A 16,853-nucleotide genomic window follows, 5' to 3' on the forward strand; every position below is an offset into this window, starting at 1 on the left:
CAACCCAGCTGATTACAGCCCAGCCCTGCAATAATTTCCCCCACAACGCTCCAACTGCATCAAGGCCCAGCTAAATGAGATGTTATATTATGTTTTCTGAGCCAGATCCTCATCTGGTGTAGCTCAATATGACTGCACCACCCTCATGAGGGCTGGATTTCAGTTAGTGTACCTCACTGTAACTCTGAACTCAACAGAACCAGGTTGATTTCTATCAGCTGAGAATATGCCACAAAATGTCTTGGGATGTGGCTGTTATGAAGGAGGGGAAGTCGTTTCCAGAGTCCATCAACTGTATAGGACAGTGTTTTGGCCTTTACCTGCTTAAGCTGCTTGTTGGAAAGATTTTACATTTTTAAGGGGATTTAGCACTCATCAAGATTTCCAGTCTGCACAGGCCCAGTAGGAGCAATATTAGATCAGCTCTCTTGTTAGTGCCTGATCCTAGCCTAGAGCATTGTTGATGACTGTCTGTACTCTACCTCTGGCACGTGTGGCATCTTTTACTGACTCCAGACACCTCAGTGATACAAGCAGAAAAAGTGGCCTGAGAAGCCTTTCTGTAGGAGCGCAACATAACCCTATTCCTCCAATAATGTGGGACTGCTTCTCCTCTCATTTACACTAGTGCAAATCAGGAATCTGAATAATTCCAAAGGTATGCCTACACTAGCTCGTTAATTCTAGCTAGGTAGGCAAATGAGGCGACCGGAGTTACAAATGAAGCCCAGGATTTAAATATCCCAGCCTTTATTTGCATGTTCCCGTCCAGTCGCTATTTTGAAATTTCACTTGCCCAAACTCACTGCCACGTGGCTACATGCAGCAGTGAAATGTTAATTCGAACTAAGGATTTAACGTTCTTAACATTCTTAACGAAGGACTTAGTTCGAATTAACGTTTCACTGCCGTGTGTAGCCGCGCGGCAGTGAGTTTGGGCAAGTGAAATTTGAAAACGGCGACCGGACGGGAACATGCAAATAAAGCCCGGGATATTTAAATCCCGGGCTTCATTTGCAACTCCGGTCGCCTCATTTGCCTACCTAGCTTGAATTAACAAGCTAATATAGACATACCCCAACTGTGGGTCAGAGTTGCAAACATGAAAGTGATGTAATGGAGAGCAAAATATCAGGCCCTATTTAGAGTTCCTCAGATGATGTTAGCTTGTAAATAACCGCTCCAACACTTCATGAACCAATGGAAATATTTTGAATAGCATACTATGACAATCTGCAACCTCCTTGAATGAGAGTTTTTTCTCTCTTGTGGATCTTCCTTTGTATAAAACCACAATTCAGTAGGTCACAATATGCATGGACACACATTCTTGTTGGTCTGCCTTTACGATGGCTGCTGTCCTTATCTAGTCCCCTGGGGCCTACTTGTGATCATGCATCCTGATGGTTCTCTGGATGACTCCACTGGTCTAGGATCTCTGTTGGTTGAGGGGATGACAACTGGGTGGACTGAGAGGAGACACGTGCAAATTAGAAAATTTGTGATGCTGTCATACTGCGTCCATTCCCAAACTTGGTAGATCTATGTTGATCACCAAGCAGTTACTAGTACTCATGTAAGTGATCAATAGAGGAAGGACACTGAAGAACAAGTCCTCCATACATGTGATCCTGGCCTCCCATGGATCCCAGAAGATCCTTTCAGACCCCTTGTAATCTACTAAGGTTGGAATTGTCCCTACCCTGACTTTTTCAGAGTGGGGAACAGGAATCTTGCAGTCACCCAGGGTGCCATTGCAGATTTTGTGGTGGGGGGGAGGGGCTGACCTATGCATGCCATGATTGGGTGTGGCAGGGGAGAGAGTGAGAGCCTGGAAGAGGGAGCAGACTGAGGATAGAGGCTTCTGCAGTGTTATCGCACATGCTCAGTACAAAACCAAGCACTAAGTGGGGAGCTGGGAACCAATCCCATCTGCCCTCCTCCCTACACACATCATTTCTATCCAGGGGCTACCAAATCATGGGAAAACTCTACTTTTTTTGGCAGACAACTTAGCAGTTAGCTGATAGGAGCACTGTATCTAATTCCTATATAAAAGAAAGAAAATTAAATAAATGTTAGACCCACTTAGCTCTAACACTAATATATTCTGACATCTTGTAGCAAGTCACATAAGGGACATTGATTAGTCTTAAAATTTTAATATATATTCTTATTTTGTTACTAACTCTGTGCAGCGATTCAGAGGAGTAGCCGAGTTAGTCTGTAACAGGAAAAACTTAAAAAACAACAAATAGTCAAGTAGCACTTTAAAGACTAACAAAACATGTAGATGGCATTATGAGCTTTTGTGGACACAACCCAGTGTCCATGAAAGCTCATGATACCATCTACTGCTTTGTTAGTCTTTAAAGTGCTGCTAGACTATTCAATGTTTTTTAAGTTTTTTCTGTGGAGACAGACAGACCATGTCAGGCTTCCTGGGGTCTATCTCAGCTCTGGAAGAGTAATGGGGTCAAGTGGGTTTACAGCAGGCAGCAGATACATTTCAGCTCTATATAAGAACATCAGAATGGTCATACTGGGTCAGACCAAAGGTCCTTTTAGCCCAGTGTCCTGCCTTCTAACAGTGGCCAATGCCAGTGCTTCAGAAGGAATAAGTAGGAGAGGCAATAATCAGAATCCATCCCCTGTTGCCCATTCCCATCTTCTGGCGAACAGAAGCTAGGGACACCATCCCTGCCCATTCTGGCTCATAGCCATTGACAGACCTATCCTCCTTGAACTTATTTTGTTCTTATTGGAACCTTGTTATGGTTTGGGCCTTTCCACCATCTCCTGGCAAAGAGTTCCCGAATTGATTGTGAAAAAATAATTTATTTTGTTTGTTTTAAGTCTGCTGCCTATAAATGTAATTGGGTCAACTTCTTGTGTTAGGTTAGTGAAGGAATAATTAACATTTCCTTATTCTATTTTTCCATACTATTAATGATTTTCTAGACATCTAACATATCCCCCACCGTTTAGTCATTTCTTTTCCAAGTTGAAAAGTCCCAGTCTTGTTAATCTCTCCTCATATGGAAGCTGTTCCTTACCTCTAATCATTTCTGTTGCCCTTTCTGTACCTTTTCTAAATCCAATATATATATATTTTAGATGGGGTAACCAGTTCTGTATACAATATTCAAGATGTGGGCCAACATTGACTTGATGTACAGGCAATATGGTATTTTGTCTTATTATCTAGTCCTTTCCTAATGATTCCCAATATTCTGTTAGCCGTTTTAGTTTTTAGACTGTCACTGCACATTGAACAGATGTTTTCATGGAACTATCCACAATGATTTCAAGATCTCTTTCTTGAGTGGTACAAGCTATTTTGTATCTGTAGTTAGGATTATATTTTTCCATGTCCATTATTTTGCACTTATCAACAATGAATTCTATCTGCCTTTGTGTTGCCAAATCACTCCGTTTTGTAAAATCCCTTTGTAACTCTTTGCAGTCAACTTTGGATTAGACCCTGTTCACCCCTTTTTCAAGAACATTTATAAATTTAACACAGTTATCCAAATGCAAATCCCAGCAGCACAACACTCATTCCTACTATTCCCTCCATCTTTTAAGTGGAGTACCCTGCAATGTTTTCATGATGATCTAACGATCCTTCAATAAGTTGAATGCCCAGCCTTTTATTATTCTATTCACCCACCTCTCTCTTTTTATAACAAACCCCCTGTCCCAAAAGTACACCTGCAAGCAGCTCAAAATCTGTTGCGTTTAAGAACTGCCTCTGGAGCTAAGGCATGAAGTTGTGAGCAGACTTCAAGTATGAAATCCAGGGGTTCCAATTTCGGGGGAGAGGGTTTACTGCTCCCCCCCAGCTTCCCATAAATGGCATTCTTGCACTCACCCCACTCTGTGGGGTAATAACTGTGTGGGGATCCTTTGATCCCAACCTGTTGGGCATTACATGGAAGGGGATGATTTGGACCAGTATTAATTTCAGAGGAAGACTTCTGAAAACAGGTGCAACTGGTACCTGGCAAAAGCAACACAACAAGCACATATGCTGCATTGTCTGCACTACCCTCACTTTGACCCAACATCCAAACTAATTGGGATCATCCAAGGATAAGTCTACATAGCAGTGTTATTTTGGAATAACTAATGTTATTCCGAAATAACATAGTCCATGTCTATACTACAAGCAGTTATTTTGACATAATGTCAAAATAATGTTGAGCTGGAGGTCTTCTTACTCCGACTCCTGTAACCCTCATTTTACGGGGACTAAGGGAAGTCGGAGGAAGAGTACTCTTTCTCGGACTTCCTGCTGTGTAGACAGTGCCAAAAAACCAAAATAAGCTATTTTGACTTAAGCTATGTAATTGACATAGCTCAAGTTGCATAGCTTTTTTTGGTTTTAGCGCTGCTGTGTAGACATACCTCAACTGATCACTACCTGGAGGTGGGTAATTTCTATTATTTAAAAATGGATCAGAAGCAGAGCGGATCTACCTGACTGGAGTGCTTGCTCCTTTCACCCTTGGAGAAAGTGAAGTAGAAGTGAAGGCACATTAGACTCTGCTAACACCATTTACTATAGCTGTTTTTTCAACAGGAAATCAATGTTCGAGTTTTTAACCTCAGTGTTGTCCATATCTGTTTGGTTTCTTGTTGTTTAGGGGATTCTATATCAGAAAGAGGAAGTAGCTGTGTCAAACACACCGTACATTACCTACTGTTGTAACATGCAAGGTGTGTCTAAGATGATACCTGGCAGTTTTTTGTTTTTGTTTTTTTTTAAGTGTATGAATCACACTGGAATTTTATGCAAGTGGAGTTGTAATGATAGATTTTCAAAACATGGCGAGCCAGCAGTTGACTGTTCCTGCTCAACGCCTGCCCATAGTGGTTCTGCTTTTGTGCTGTCATTCCATCTCACTCAGCCACTGCTGACTTACCGAGTAGAGAGATTTCTATTCCCAGCTGACAACTACTTCTTCGATGAGATGCTTTGAAGAGCACCCTCAACAGCCTAGGAAGAGAGATTAAAAGAAAGCCAGGTATTTGAGGGTGTGAAACATAAAATGGTTTGTCCTACGGTGAGTTTACTGGCCTCCTACTTCTCTGTACCTTAAAAAGTCATATTCAGGCTGGATCTAAGTGCTCCAAAGACTTAGGGCACATCTGAGAGAGTGGGGAATTGTGTGGACACACACTCAGGCTGATTCTGCAGGAAAAGGGGTTGTTAATCACTACCATTGCTTCACCTGTATTTGTCATGCAGCGAACTGATACTTCCTAAATTTCCCATTTCTAGGCAAGCCTTGCTGATTCATGTTTCTCTTAGAAAGGAGAATTAGTCTGGTGTGTACTGCAGTGTCATGAATCATGGTCTCTGCAGCTTTCAGCTATATTTATCATGGGAGAATGTGTTAAAAGGAAATGGTGAGTCAGCCTGTTTAAACGTCACGGCTTTGAATTCTGCTCACAGGCTTGTTTCTTGAATGGTTTCATGTTCTGCGGGTGCACGTCTCTATTTTTTCTATGATCCAACAATGAACTCACGAGTCTGCTCTCACAATTGCTGCCAAGAATCACAGATCACAGACATTTAGTTGAATGTTCAGAGAAATCGCTATTCCATCATCTCTTTCCCTGTCATGTCATGTTAGTGTCACACAGGAATACTACTCAGATGAGCGAAAAAGCAAATTACTTGGGAGGGTATCGTCTATGGCACAAGGGGAATGGGAGGCCCGGTTACCATGCGTAGTTGAGAGAATCATCTGCGGTAAGGGAGAAAAAGGGAGGAGAAGAGAAAGAAAAGGTCAAACGAGAAAACAAAATGTGGTTGATTGAGGTAGGATACCTAGAAAGGGGAGAGCGCACAGGAGTTATGGAGAGAAAGAATAAAGGAGGAAACACGTGAGCATGTGCTTAAGCTCATCCTTAGTGTGGTTTGATTTCAGGCATGCGCCTAAGTCTCATTTAGAGCAATGCAACTTAAGCCTGTTTAATTTTAATTATGTGCTTCAGTACGTTCCTGAACCACAGCCAGAAAAGAGCACCTGGGTCTAGATAGAAGGATAAAGGGTGAGAGCATGGGGGCCTAAAAACAAAGAGCCCAGAAAACAGACAGCATTTTCATTACAAATCCCCCTTGTTAGGGCTTTAGTTAAAAAAAAAAAGCAGCATTTGGCCAGCACATGCATGCCTCAGTTTGAAATGGATTGGTTTAGTCATTTTTTTGGCATGTAGAAGGCCAAACACCCCCTCTCTCTTTATGGAAGAAAAGATCATTGTTAGTAGCTTCAATTAATGCATTTTTCCCTCCCTTTAGCAAACCACCAAGGAGTTGGAGTGGGGAAGACTAGCTGTAACTTAAAAAAATAAGACAGGTGTTTAATACCTAACATGGAATAATGCCCTTTGCTATTTGAAATGGTGCTTATTTCTTTATATAAGCTGAGCTAGAAAGGGCCCAATGCTTCATAGAGCTACTGTCCAGCAAACACACAGAGATTACTTACTTTAGTGTCTACAAGGCCAGGATCTCAATATATAAAAGAAATTTTCTGCATTATGTTGAATAGCTTCGTTTTTTCTAAAACAATTGTCATATCAATGGCATGTGGCTCCCCAACTCTTGCAACCTTATATCAAGTCTCACAATATTTCAGTTTTTTTAAAGTCCTAGACCGGAGATAATGAGACCTCAGTGCTTCTGGAGCCAAATTAGTGATCAACAACATTACCCAAAAGAGCCACGGCAGTCTGACCGTCATTGTTTCATTTATATTAGCATCATATACTCATATTAAAATAGTCTCATACATGTACTAAATATTTCCCCATATATTATTTTCCCTGAAAAATGTCTTATGTCTTTTAATTTTATCAAGTATAACTGATTAATAATCTAGTAAAAACATCCTGATTGGTTAAGAACTTAGACTGGTTAATATATCAAATCACACAGTGTTTTATTTTCATATGCTGCAAAGAGCCACAGGGGAGATATTAAGAAGCCACTTGTGACTCACAAGCCTCAGTCTGAGTATCACTGCCTTAAGATCTGGTATATGAATACACTATAATCTCATATTCTACTAAAAACATTTCCAGTCTTCAGAAATAAGTTTACAAATGGACCCTCAAATTTCAAAAATCAGAAATAAAATAAAAATAACTGATTTTAATTTTTTTTAATATCTCATGATCATTGAACCAATCTCCTGGTTTTTGGGAATCTGACTCATGGCTGGGGGTTGGCAATACTTGAAATATTAATGAGATGTTCTTTAATCCTGCTAATTATGCCTGATACTTTTCAGGGATGGATGATACTGAACAGTCTCTGAAAAGACAATTAATCAGAGATTGCAATCAATCTGTGCTTTAGTGGGTTTAATACTAAAATTCAGTTTAACTAAATCCCCCAAAGCCTAGATGTTTATCAAGACCCTCAGCTGTATTGTGAGACTGTATTTCCAAAACTGATATAGAACTCACAAGATTTCCATAACACTAAAAACAAATTTTAATGGAGCCATACACAAAAACTGAATAAGCTTAGGATCTTAGAATTAAGCATGAAGTTTATCTCTGTAGCAGACAGATTTCTCAATGTTTGAATGAACTCCCTCACAAACTAATAGCCACCACAAATCTCTCCAGCTTCCTTTCCACATGCAACATGCAGTGCTTTGACCTTGTCTTTGCTAATATGACGTACGATGTATATCTAATAATATACTTAAAAAATTAACACATTTCTACCCTTGTGGAAAGGAAGAAGGAAAGAAAGATTTTCATGTTAAAGATGCCAGTCACAGTACACAGATCTGGAAGATGACTGGATACTGTGACAAAGGGGGCTATGAAAGAACCTAGTATAATAACATGGAAATTATCATCTTCTTTCCTTATCTTACCAACCCTCCATCTCATTTATCATCTAATTTTGGACATGTCACTGTACGTGTTCTGAGATATCCAGAACTTGTAGGCAGTAAGTAAATAATACTATTGTCTCCTATGATAGACATAACCAAGAAATACAGAGAAGAAAGCTAAGCTGAAAAATAGAGAAAAGCTGACCCAAATAATTAGAAACTTCCAAAAGGTTCATTTTGGAAGTAGACATGGGCAAAGATGTGCATTTTGCTGAGTTATGTTTTATGGTGCCTAAGCAAATATGTGTTATTAGTTTGTTAATACAGAAACCTATATGTGCATGGCCTTTAGGGTGGCAGAGTTACCTAATGGCTAGAGCAGCAGACTGAAATATGAGGCACCAGTTCTGTTTGTGGCTCTGCCAGCCACTGGCCTGCCTTATGACCTCGGACAAATTGCTTCCTCTCTCTGTGACTTATGTTCCTCCTCAGTAAAATGGGATTAATGAAACTGATCTTTGTAAAGAAACGTTCACATGCTACCTATACTAATGTGAGACTTAGCCAGGCTCTCAGACAGAAGCAGCTCCATCCAGCTCCCTGCCCTGACCCCGCTATGAAGGACAGAGAGCACCTCTCCCCCCGGCCTTGGGCAGGTAATACAGGGAGGAGAGAGCACTGTGGGCCCGGGCTGTGTGCAAGGCAGGGGATTCACTGGGCAGGGAAGACACATAGGGTAGTGTGATGGGGTGTACCAACCCTGCAGGAGCCGATAAGGGTTAAACAGGCCTACCTGTTGGAGAGAGCCCCACCCCGCAGCCCTGTTGGGCATGCTCCAACTGGAGGACCAGTATAAAGGCCAGCGGAGCAGCTTAGTCAGGGCTGACCACCATACAGGAAGGAGCTACTACCAGCACTTGGGAGCAGCAGCAACAGCAACAGCAACAGCAACAGCAACAGCAACAGCAACAGCAGCAGCAGCAGCAGCAGCAGCAGCAGCCGACGACGACGACAACAACAACGATGGATGCCACAGTGGAGACCAGCCAGCAGAGACTGGCTGAAGAAACTCCCAGTCTGAAGGAGGCAAGTGAGAAAGATGCTGACTGTTGTGAGGTGGATAGGAAGTAGCCCAGGGTGGGGAGTTGGAATCCCTCAAGAGCTCTGCATGTTGTTGGCAGATTCCCCACTGAGCTAATGGTGGGACACACCTGCCACTGACAGTGCCCTGGGCTGGAACTCAGTGGAGAGAGAGGCCTGAGTCCCTCCACCCCCATTAAACCCCAAAGGGGCACTACTGTTGTTGCTACTGACTTTGGCCGCCAGGCCCTATTGCCCTGTGGACAGGGGCTGTTACTGACTTGGGTCACAAGGCCCTACTACTCTTGAACAGAGATTTGTTATTGACTCAGGCCACTGGGCCCTACTGCCCCATAGACAAGGGGTAGCTACTGATTTTTGCCACTAGGATGGACTCTTGTATCGGGAAAAGGGGATATGAGAGGCTTGGAGGTACTTGGGAGACTATAATATTCATGGGATGGAGCATGTGTTGAGGGCTCCATGCTGACAGGCTCAACACCCTGCCTCCGAGGTGGCTGGGCACACTCCCCCACTGACAGGCAGTCACATGTCCCCCTGGTACTGGGAGGCACCACTCACCTATGGATGAAAGGGTCTGTACCTAGTTATTGATCCCTCAAGCCATCCTGTTCCCCACATTTAGCACTTTTCTGCCTTTTATAGATTTGCTGAAAGAATGACACCCCTGCTATTCTGGAAAGAGGAAATCTATAGTATGACTGACATTTATATATTCAATCTTCTGCAATGATTGTCTGAATTTTTGTCTGGAATCATGGTGAATGAGGCAATCTCACATGTGAATGGCACTTCAAGAGAGCAAGGAATAAGTATTCCAGATAGTGACATCCATTTTTTGGGCCAGTATTTTGTGAGGCCATATAAATAATGCAAGTATTTTAAAAACACACTTCAGACTAATAGACATCCTGTGACTCTAGCTCAGTTATATTAATTTGCTGGGATTTTAAACATTTATAATCCTATACTCTGTGCAATTGTCCATTCTGTAACAGCTGCACCCACTGATTTAAAATGGAAATTATCTTTCCTGTTTTTAACCAAGCACATTTAATATAGGGGAGATGTGTCATTGCTCCAGGCCATGCCAACTATATTTGGGATACTGATTGTCTCTTGGGTAAAGTAGAGAGTGCAGTAGACTGTCAAGGCCCTGCACAAGATTCGAACTGAAGCAATGTTTGGTGGGCAGAGACTGAAGGTTTTCTAAATATTGGAAGAGCACACCGCACATTTTGGGAAGGAGGGCTCTGTGTATGAAACTGGCTTTAAGTCTGGGCCAGCTGTGCACCAGAGGCCAAAGTTATAAAGGTGTTTAGGTGCCTAAAGATGCAGATAGGTGCCTAGTGGAATTCATTAAGGTGCCTAAGTCAACTGGGATCCAGACAGAGTTTAGTGGCCACATCTGAAAATGTTGCAGATATAAAAACGTGTTGACAGAGTTGCACTAGCTAAAACAGAGACCACCATTGGAAACCATTAAGCCTACTCTTTGTATTGTGACTTTTGCTGCTATGTTTCCAGGGGAAAAAATACGTTTATGACTTTCTTATTTAGTGGGTTAAGGACAGGAATGAGTGTGACAGATATGGCAATTTACTGCAATATCCTTGAAAGACTTTATGGTATTAAGCTTATTACTATTGTGGGCTAGGGATGTAAAGGGTTAACCGATTACCTGGTTAGCATCACCCTTATCCAGTGATGCTTATGGGTAACCAGTTAACCAACACCCTGGCTGGGCTGGAGCAATGCCCCCTAATTATGGGCTGGGATTGTACTGTATGTAGATTCTTTCTATGGGAGATGCAGAAGCACCAACTTTCTAATATGTTGGGGGGAGGCACTCCCCTCTGTCTTCTCCTAAATGTCCCACCCCTACTGCACACCTTTCTCCAAGGCCCAACTCATTTCCTGCCACTGCTCCATCCCTATCTGCCTCTTCCTGCCCCATTTTCCCCTCACACCCAAGTTAATCTGCCATCCCTCCACTCCTCTCTTTTCCTTCTCCAGCATCTTCTGCATGCCACAGAACAGCTGATCAGTGGGAGATGGGTGTGTGTTGGGGGTGCTTCTCAGTTTCACTTTGTCTGGCTACACCTTTCCTTGCTCAACATTTGCTGTCTTAAAAAACACCCCACAAACAACCCCCCCAGTAAATATATCCTTGCCTTTGGCCCTGATGAATTGTCTGTTTAAAATGAAATCATATATATTATGGAAGTAGTCTTTCAAAAGCACTCAACATTGACCCACTGCTGATCCCATGAAAGTTTATTCTTGACTTCAATGAGAGCAGAGTTAGGCCTATTCTATGTGCCTCTGAAAGTCTGCACTTTTATTCCTCAGGGTACAACTACACTGTGTGTATGGGGGAGGAGGGGGTTTCGAAGAAAGTATGCAAATTGCACTCACATTTGCATATCTTTTCCGATTTTTTTTCTGTAAGAGGATTTTCCGATATTTGGCCCGTCTATACGGGCCAAATATCAGAAAGGCCAAATATCAGAAAATCCTCTTCCGGAAAAAAAATTGGAAGAAGATATGCAAAAGCAAGTGCAATTCGCATACCTTTTTCCAAAAAAAACCAACACCACAGTGTAGCCGTACCCTCAGTTTATGCATGGTTCCTAAACATAGTAGAATTATACTTATGGCCAGATTCTTCAGGCGGGTGAAAGATTTGTTATCTGAGACAGAAAGTTGAGATGGAAGTCTGGCCTTAGAACCATAGGAAAACTATGTAATTCTGTGAAAACTTTCCAAGTTTCTGTTTTTGTGCTGCATTAGATCAGAACCAAAACCTTGCTCACCTTGTCACAAAACAATTCTGTGGCATATATCTGCTCTTCAACTGAAAAATCGTAAGAACATAAGAACATAAGAACGGCCGTACTGGGTCAGACCAAAGGTCCATCTAGCCCAGTATCCTGTCTACCGACAGTGGCCAACACCAGGTGCCCCAGAGAGGGTGGACCGAAGACAATGATCAAGCGATTTGTCTCCTGCTATCCCTCTCCAGCCTCTGACAAACAGAGGCCAAGGACACCATTTTATCCCCTGGCTAATAGCCTTTTATGGACCTAACCTCCATGAATTTATCCAGTTTCTCTTTAAACTCTATTATAGTCCTAGCCTTCACCGCCTCCTCTGGCAAGGAGTTCCACAGGTTGACTACACGCTGTGTGAAGAAGAACTTTATTTTATTAGTTTTCAACCTGCTACCCATTAATTTCATTTGGTGTCCTCTAGTTCTTCTATTATGGGAACTAATAAATAACTTTTCTTTATCAGCCCTCTCCATACCACTCATGATTTTATAGACCTCTATCATATCCCCCTTCAGTCTCCTCTTTTCTAAACTGAAAAGTCCCAGTCGCTTTAACCTCTCCTCATATGGGACCCGTTCCAAACCCCTAATCATTTTAGTTGCCCTTTTCTGAACCCTTTCCAAGGCCAAAATATCTTTTTTGAGGTGAGGAGACCACATCTGTACACAGTATTCAAGATGTGGGCGTACCCTAGTTTTATACAGGGGGAGTAAGATATTCTGGGTCTTATTTTCTATCCCTTTCCTAATAATTCCTAGCATCCTATTTGCCTTTTTGACCGCCGCTGCACTCTGTGTGGAAGTTTTCAGAAAACTGTCCACGATAACTCCAAGATCTCTTTCCTGATTTGTCGTAGCCAAATTAGCCCCCATCATACTGTACGTATAGTTGGGGTTATTTTTCCTGATGTGCATTACTTTACACTTATCCACATTAAATTTCATTTGCCATTTTGTTGCCCAATCACTCAGTTTGGTGAGATCTTCTTGGAGTCCCCTTTCTCCAGATCATTTATGAATAAGTTGAAAAGGATTGGTCCCAGGACTGACCCCTGGGGTACACCACTAGTTACCCCTCTCCAATCTGAAAATTTACCATTTATTCCTACCCTTTGTTTCCTGTCTTTTAACCAGTTCTCAATCCAATAAAATACCTTCCCTCTTATCCCATGGCCATGTAATTTACATAAGAGCCTTTAGTGAGGGACCTTGTCAAAGGCTTTCTGAAAATCCAAGTATACTATATCTACTGGATCCCCCTTGTCCGCATGTTTGTTAACTCCTTCAAAGAACTCTAACAGATTAGTAAGACAGGATTTCCCTTTACAGAAACCATGTTGACTTTTGTCCAACAAATTATGTTTTTCTACATGCTTCACAATTTTATTCTTTACTATTGTTTCGACTAATTTGCCTGGTACTGAAGTTAGACTTACTGGTCTGTAATTGCCAGGATCGCCTCTAGAGCCCTTTTTAAATATTGGTGTCACGTTGGCTATCTTCCAGTCATTAGGTACGGAAGCCAATTTAAAGGGTAGGTTACAAACCACAGATAATAGCTCAGCAATTTCCCATTTAAGTTCTTTTAGAGCCCTTGGATGAATTAACTCCTATGTGATGGAAACTATTTCAAGACAGAGGGTGCTACTGCATCCCCAGAACCTCTAATCACAGCACCCTTTAATAGAATTATTTAACACCATTTATTTTGGATCAAAAAGGTCAGGTTTTCCATTTGGCTCACTCTCACATTAAGTGATAAGATGTGAGTTTACCCTAGATCTTCCCATTTTAAATAGCCATCAAATATGGATGTATCTTTGCAAAACAGTTTTGCTTCAGTGAAACAGAATATTTAAAGAAAAAACAACCATTTTGTTAAATGCTCTAACCAGTTCTGTTTGGCAGCTTGGGTGTATTTGGCATTCACACAAAGATGCAGTGGATGGGTTTAGCAGCTGGGAAGGAAACTAGGTATGTCCCCTCTTTGTGGGGGAAATGGTAGGAGTGGTGTTTGTGGTTGTTTTCTATCTGGGCTCCAGAATCTATTACTCTACTGAGACTTTTGCCTGATATATCGATATTCAAGGATATCTAAAGTTTGTCACAAGTTAGTAAGATCTTACCAGCACAGTCCTTGTTGGCATTTTCATGCCTAGACAATAATACAACACAGCTTGTACTCCAGGGCTGTGTCTACATTGGCACCTCTTTCCGGAAAAGGGATGCTAATGAGACCAGTCGGAATTGCAGATGCCGCGGGGGATTTAAATACCCCCCGCGGCATTTGCATGAACATGGCTGCCACTTTTTTCCAGCTCGGGGTTTTGCTGGAGAAAAGCGCCAGTCTAGACGGGATCTTGCGGAAAATAAGCCCTTTCAAGTAGGAATAAGGGATCTTCCGGAAAAGGGCTTATTTTCCGCAAGATCCTGTCTAGACTGGCGCTTTTCTCTGGCAAAACCCTGAGCCGGAAAAAAGCGGCAGCCATGTTCATGCAAATGCCGCGGGGGATATTTAAATCCCCCATGGCATTTGCAATTCCGACTGGTCTCATTAGCATCCCTTTTCCGGAAAGGGGTGCCAATGTAGACACAGCCCAGTTGTTTGTTCATTTGTATGATAATCTGCAGTGCTTGGATAGTTATGATTCTGTAGCTATAACAAACAGATCTGTTGAATATGATCAGTTTTTACTTTGCAAATATTCAAACATGTGAATGGAAAATGAGTCAAGAACCCTCTCCCACGCTGATCTGTTACCCCCAAAGGCACCATTTTATCTAGTTGGGGGAAGATGGTGCATTGGTGAAAATTCAATAGCCATCATTTTTCATCTGTAAATAACCTTTCTACATAGCTCTGAAAAGTTGAGTCTAATTTTGAAATATCCAGGGTGGGTTTAAATAAAAATTCTAAAATTGGAAATCCGACTGTAGTGTTATTTCAATCCATGTCTGAACTTCACGTCTGTCCTTCATCCTTACACTGGATTATAAATACCTTAGGGCACATCTACACAGCAGGGCTAAAGCTGAAATAAGCAGCACAATTTAAGCTACATCAATTGCATAGCTTATGTCAAAATAGTGCTAAAAGCCTCGTAAAATGAGGGTTACAGGAGTCAGAGTAAGAAGTCCTCCAGCTCACCATTATTTTGACATAATGTTCAAATAACTGCTTGCTGTGTAGACACAGACTATGTTATTTCGGCATAACATCAGTTATTCCAAAGGGCTGCTGCCATGTAGATATAGCCTCAAATATAAGAGAGTTCAAATCCTGCTTTAAACTTTGACTCTTCTACCAGTCTGTGCATTGTGTGGATGCACGTGTGTTGTGGCACAAAAGAACAAACTTAACGCATTTACAGACAAAGGATTTTTTTGAGATCACTGATTAGAATCTCCACTTTGAATGTATTATATTTACATGGGAACAGCAATGTTCTTTATAATTAGAACAAGATGGGGAAAAAACTGGATAAAAACTGACAAAACAACCAAAAGTTTGCAATCTGAAGTCTTTTAAAACAACCTGGTGGAGAGAAAAACATACTTAACCAATGGCAGAACCAGGAACTTGATAGAAAAATAAAACTCTTCTATCCATTTGATTTAGCTACCTCATCAAGGAAATCTCTTGACCTCAGCAGTATTTCAGAGTCAGTTTCTTTGGGGAGGGTAAAATAGTTCAGTGGTAGGTTTTAAATGAAGCCTAAGGCTGTTTCAGAGCAGTTACCAGTCTGACTGTCTCCTGAGTTCTGCGTATACAGACCCAGGAGTGGTAGAATTCTGAGAACCTGCACTTCTCATGTTTCACTGCTTCCTTGCCAATAAATCATTCACTGGCCATGCTGCTTATTTAGCCATTTCAGCAGAACAGCATGCATAGTACTGCAATAGGAAAACAAGCAGATCAAGATGCAACCTGGAATGCATCTTGCCATAGGCTGTTCTGTTAAAATAGCTTTATTCCAACTAGAGCACAGCATTTTGCTCTATTTTTAGCGTCTCGCCACTGCTTGGTCAGCCCCTACAGAAATGCTATAATTTGCACTGCTGACAATAGATTTTCCTGTTGAACATGTGTCTGCAGCATGAGCAAGGAGACAGTGGAGTGACTCCTAGGGTGAATCAACAAAGGCAGGCCGATTCACTGAAACTGGAAGGGATTATGTCAGGTCTGGGTGAATTCAAAGATCCAGAGGTTTGGGTAGGCTGGCTATCCTCTAACTTTGGGATGTCTATCTGCAGGTACCCATTCCTACAGCTGCTACTTGTTTCCTCATTTACAATGTCTAAAAAGAATCAGGATTCTTCTCTTCTGTTAAGAAATTGCATGTAAAAATCTGCATGCAAGAAGCTTAGTCTACATCATCCTGTTTATTGGGCCTACATAACCCAAGAACAATGCTGAATATTCTTGAGCGCCATCTACTGGCATAAAACAAAATACAGGACTATGTAGCACTTTAAAGACTAACAAGATGGTTTATTAGATGATGAGCTTTTGTGGGCCAGACCCACTTCCTCAGATCAAATAGTGGAAGAAAATAGTCACAACCATATATACCAAAGGATACAATTTAAAGAAATGAACACATATGAAAAGGACAAATCACATTTCAGAACAGAGGCGGGATGCTGAGGGTGGGGGAGGAGGAAGGTAAATGCCTGTGAGTTAATGATATTAGAGGTGGGGAAGGGGAGATGTCTGTGAGTTAATGGTATTAGAGGTGATAATTGGGGAAGCTATCTTTGTAATGGGTAAGGTAGTTGGGGTCTTTGTTCAGCCCCCTGTGGAGAGTGTCGAATTTTAGCATGAATGCCAGTTCAGAGGATTCCCTTTCAAGTGCAGATTTGAAAGTCTTCTGAAGTAAGATGCATGTGATTAGGTCATTGAGACAGTGTTCTTTCTGGTTGAAATGACAAGAAACTGTTTTTTCTTTGTGATCCTGTCTAATGTCTGTTTTGTAGGCATTGATTCTTTGGCGAAGTGTCTGAGACGTTTGTTCAATGTACATAGCAGATGGACACTTTCAGCACATGATAGC

The 16,853-nt window shown here is 41.7% G+C and overlaps 1 protein-coding gene and 1 long non-coding RNA gene across 2 annotated transcripts in view; one reads left to right on the forward strand and one right to left on the reverse strand.

The window, feature by feature from the left end:
* The window catches only part of LOC142829840 (uncharacterized), a 72,161-nt gene extending 63,391 nt beyond the window's left edge, over nt 1–8,770 (reverse strand). Inside the window, exons 1-2 of the long non-coding RNA XR_012904679.1 lie at nt 4,929–8,770; nt 1,386–1,469 (exon numbers count right to left, since the gene is read on the reverse strand). This is a non-coding gene — a long non-coding RNA (uncharacterized LOC142829840). The remainder of the gene's footprint in view (nt 1–1,385; nt 1,470–4,928) is intronic.
* A 118-nt stretch (nt 8,771–8,888) lies between these two features.
* TMC1 (transmembrane channel like 1) overlaps nt 8,889–16,853 on the forward strand; it is a 101,321-nt gene continuing 93,356 nt past the window's right edge. The window contains exon 1 of the mRNA XM_075932632.1: nt 8,889–8,955. Coding sequence (XP_075788747.1) covers nt 8,889–8,955 — 67 coding nt within the window. The remainder of the gene's footprint in view (nt 8,956–16,853) is intronic.

Source organism: Pelodiscus sinensis, chromosome 6, assembly GCF_049634645.1.
Source record: "Pelodiscus sinensis isolate JC-2024 chromosome 6, ASM4963464v1, whole genome shotgun sequence".
NCBI classification, from domain to species: domain Eukaryota; kingdom Metazoa; phylum Chordata; order Testudines; family Trionychidae; genus Pelodiscus; species Pelodiscus sinensis.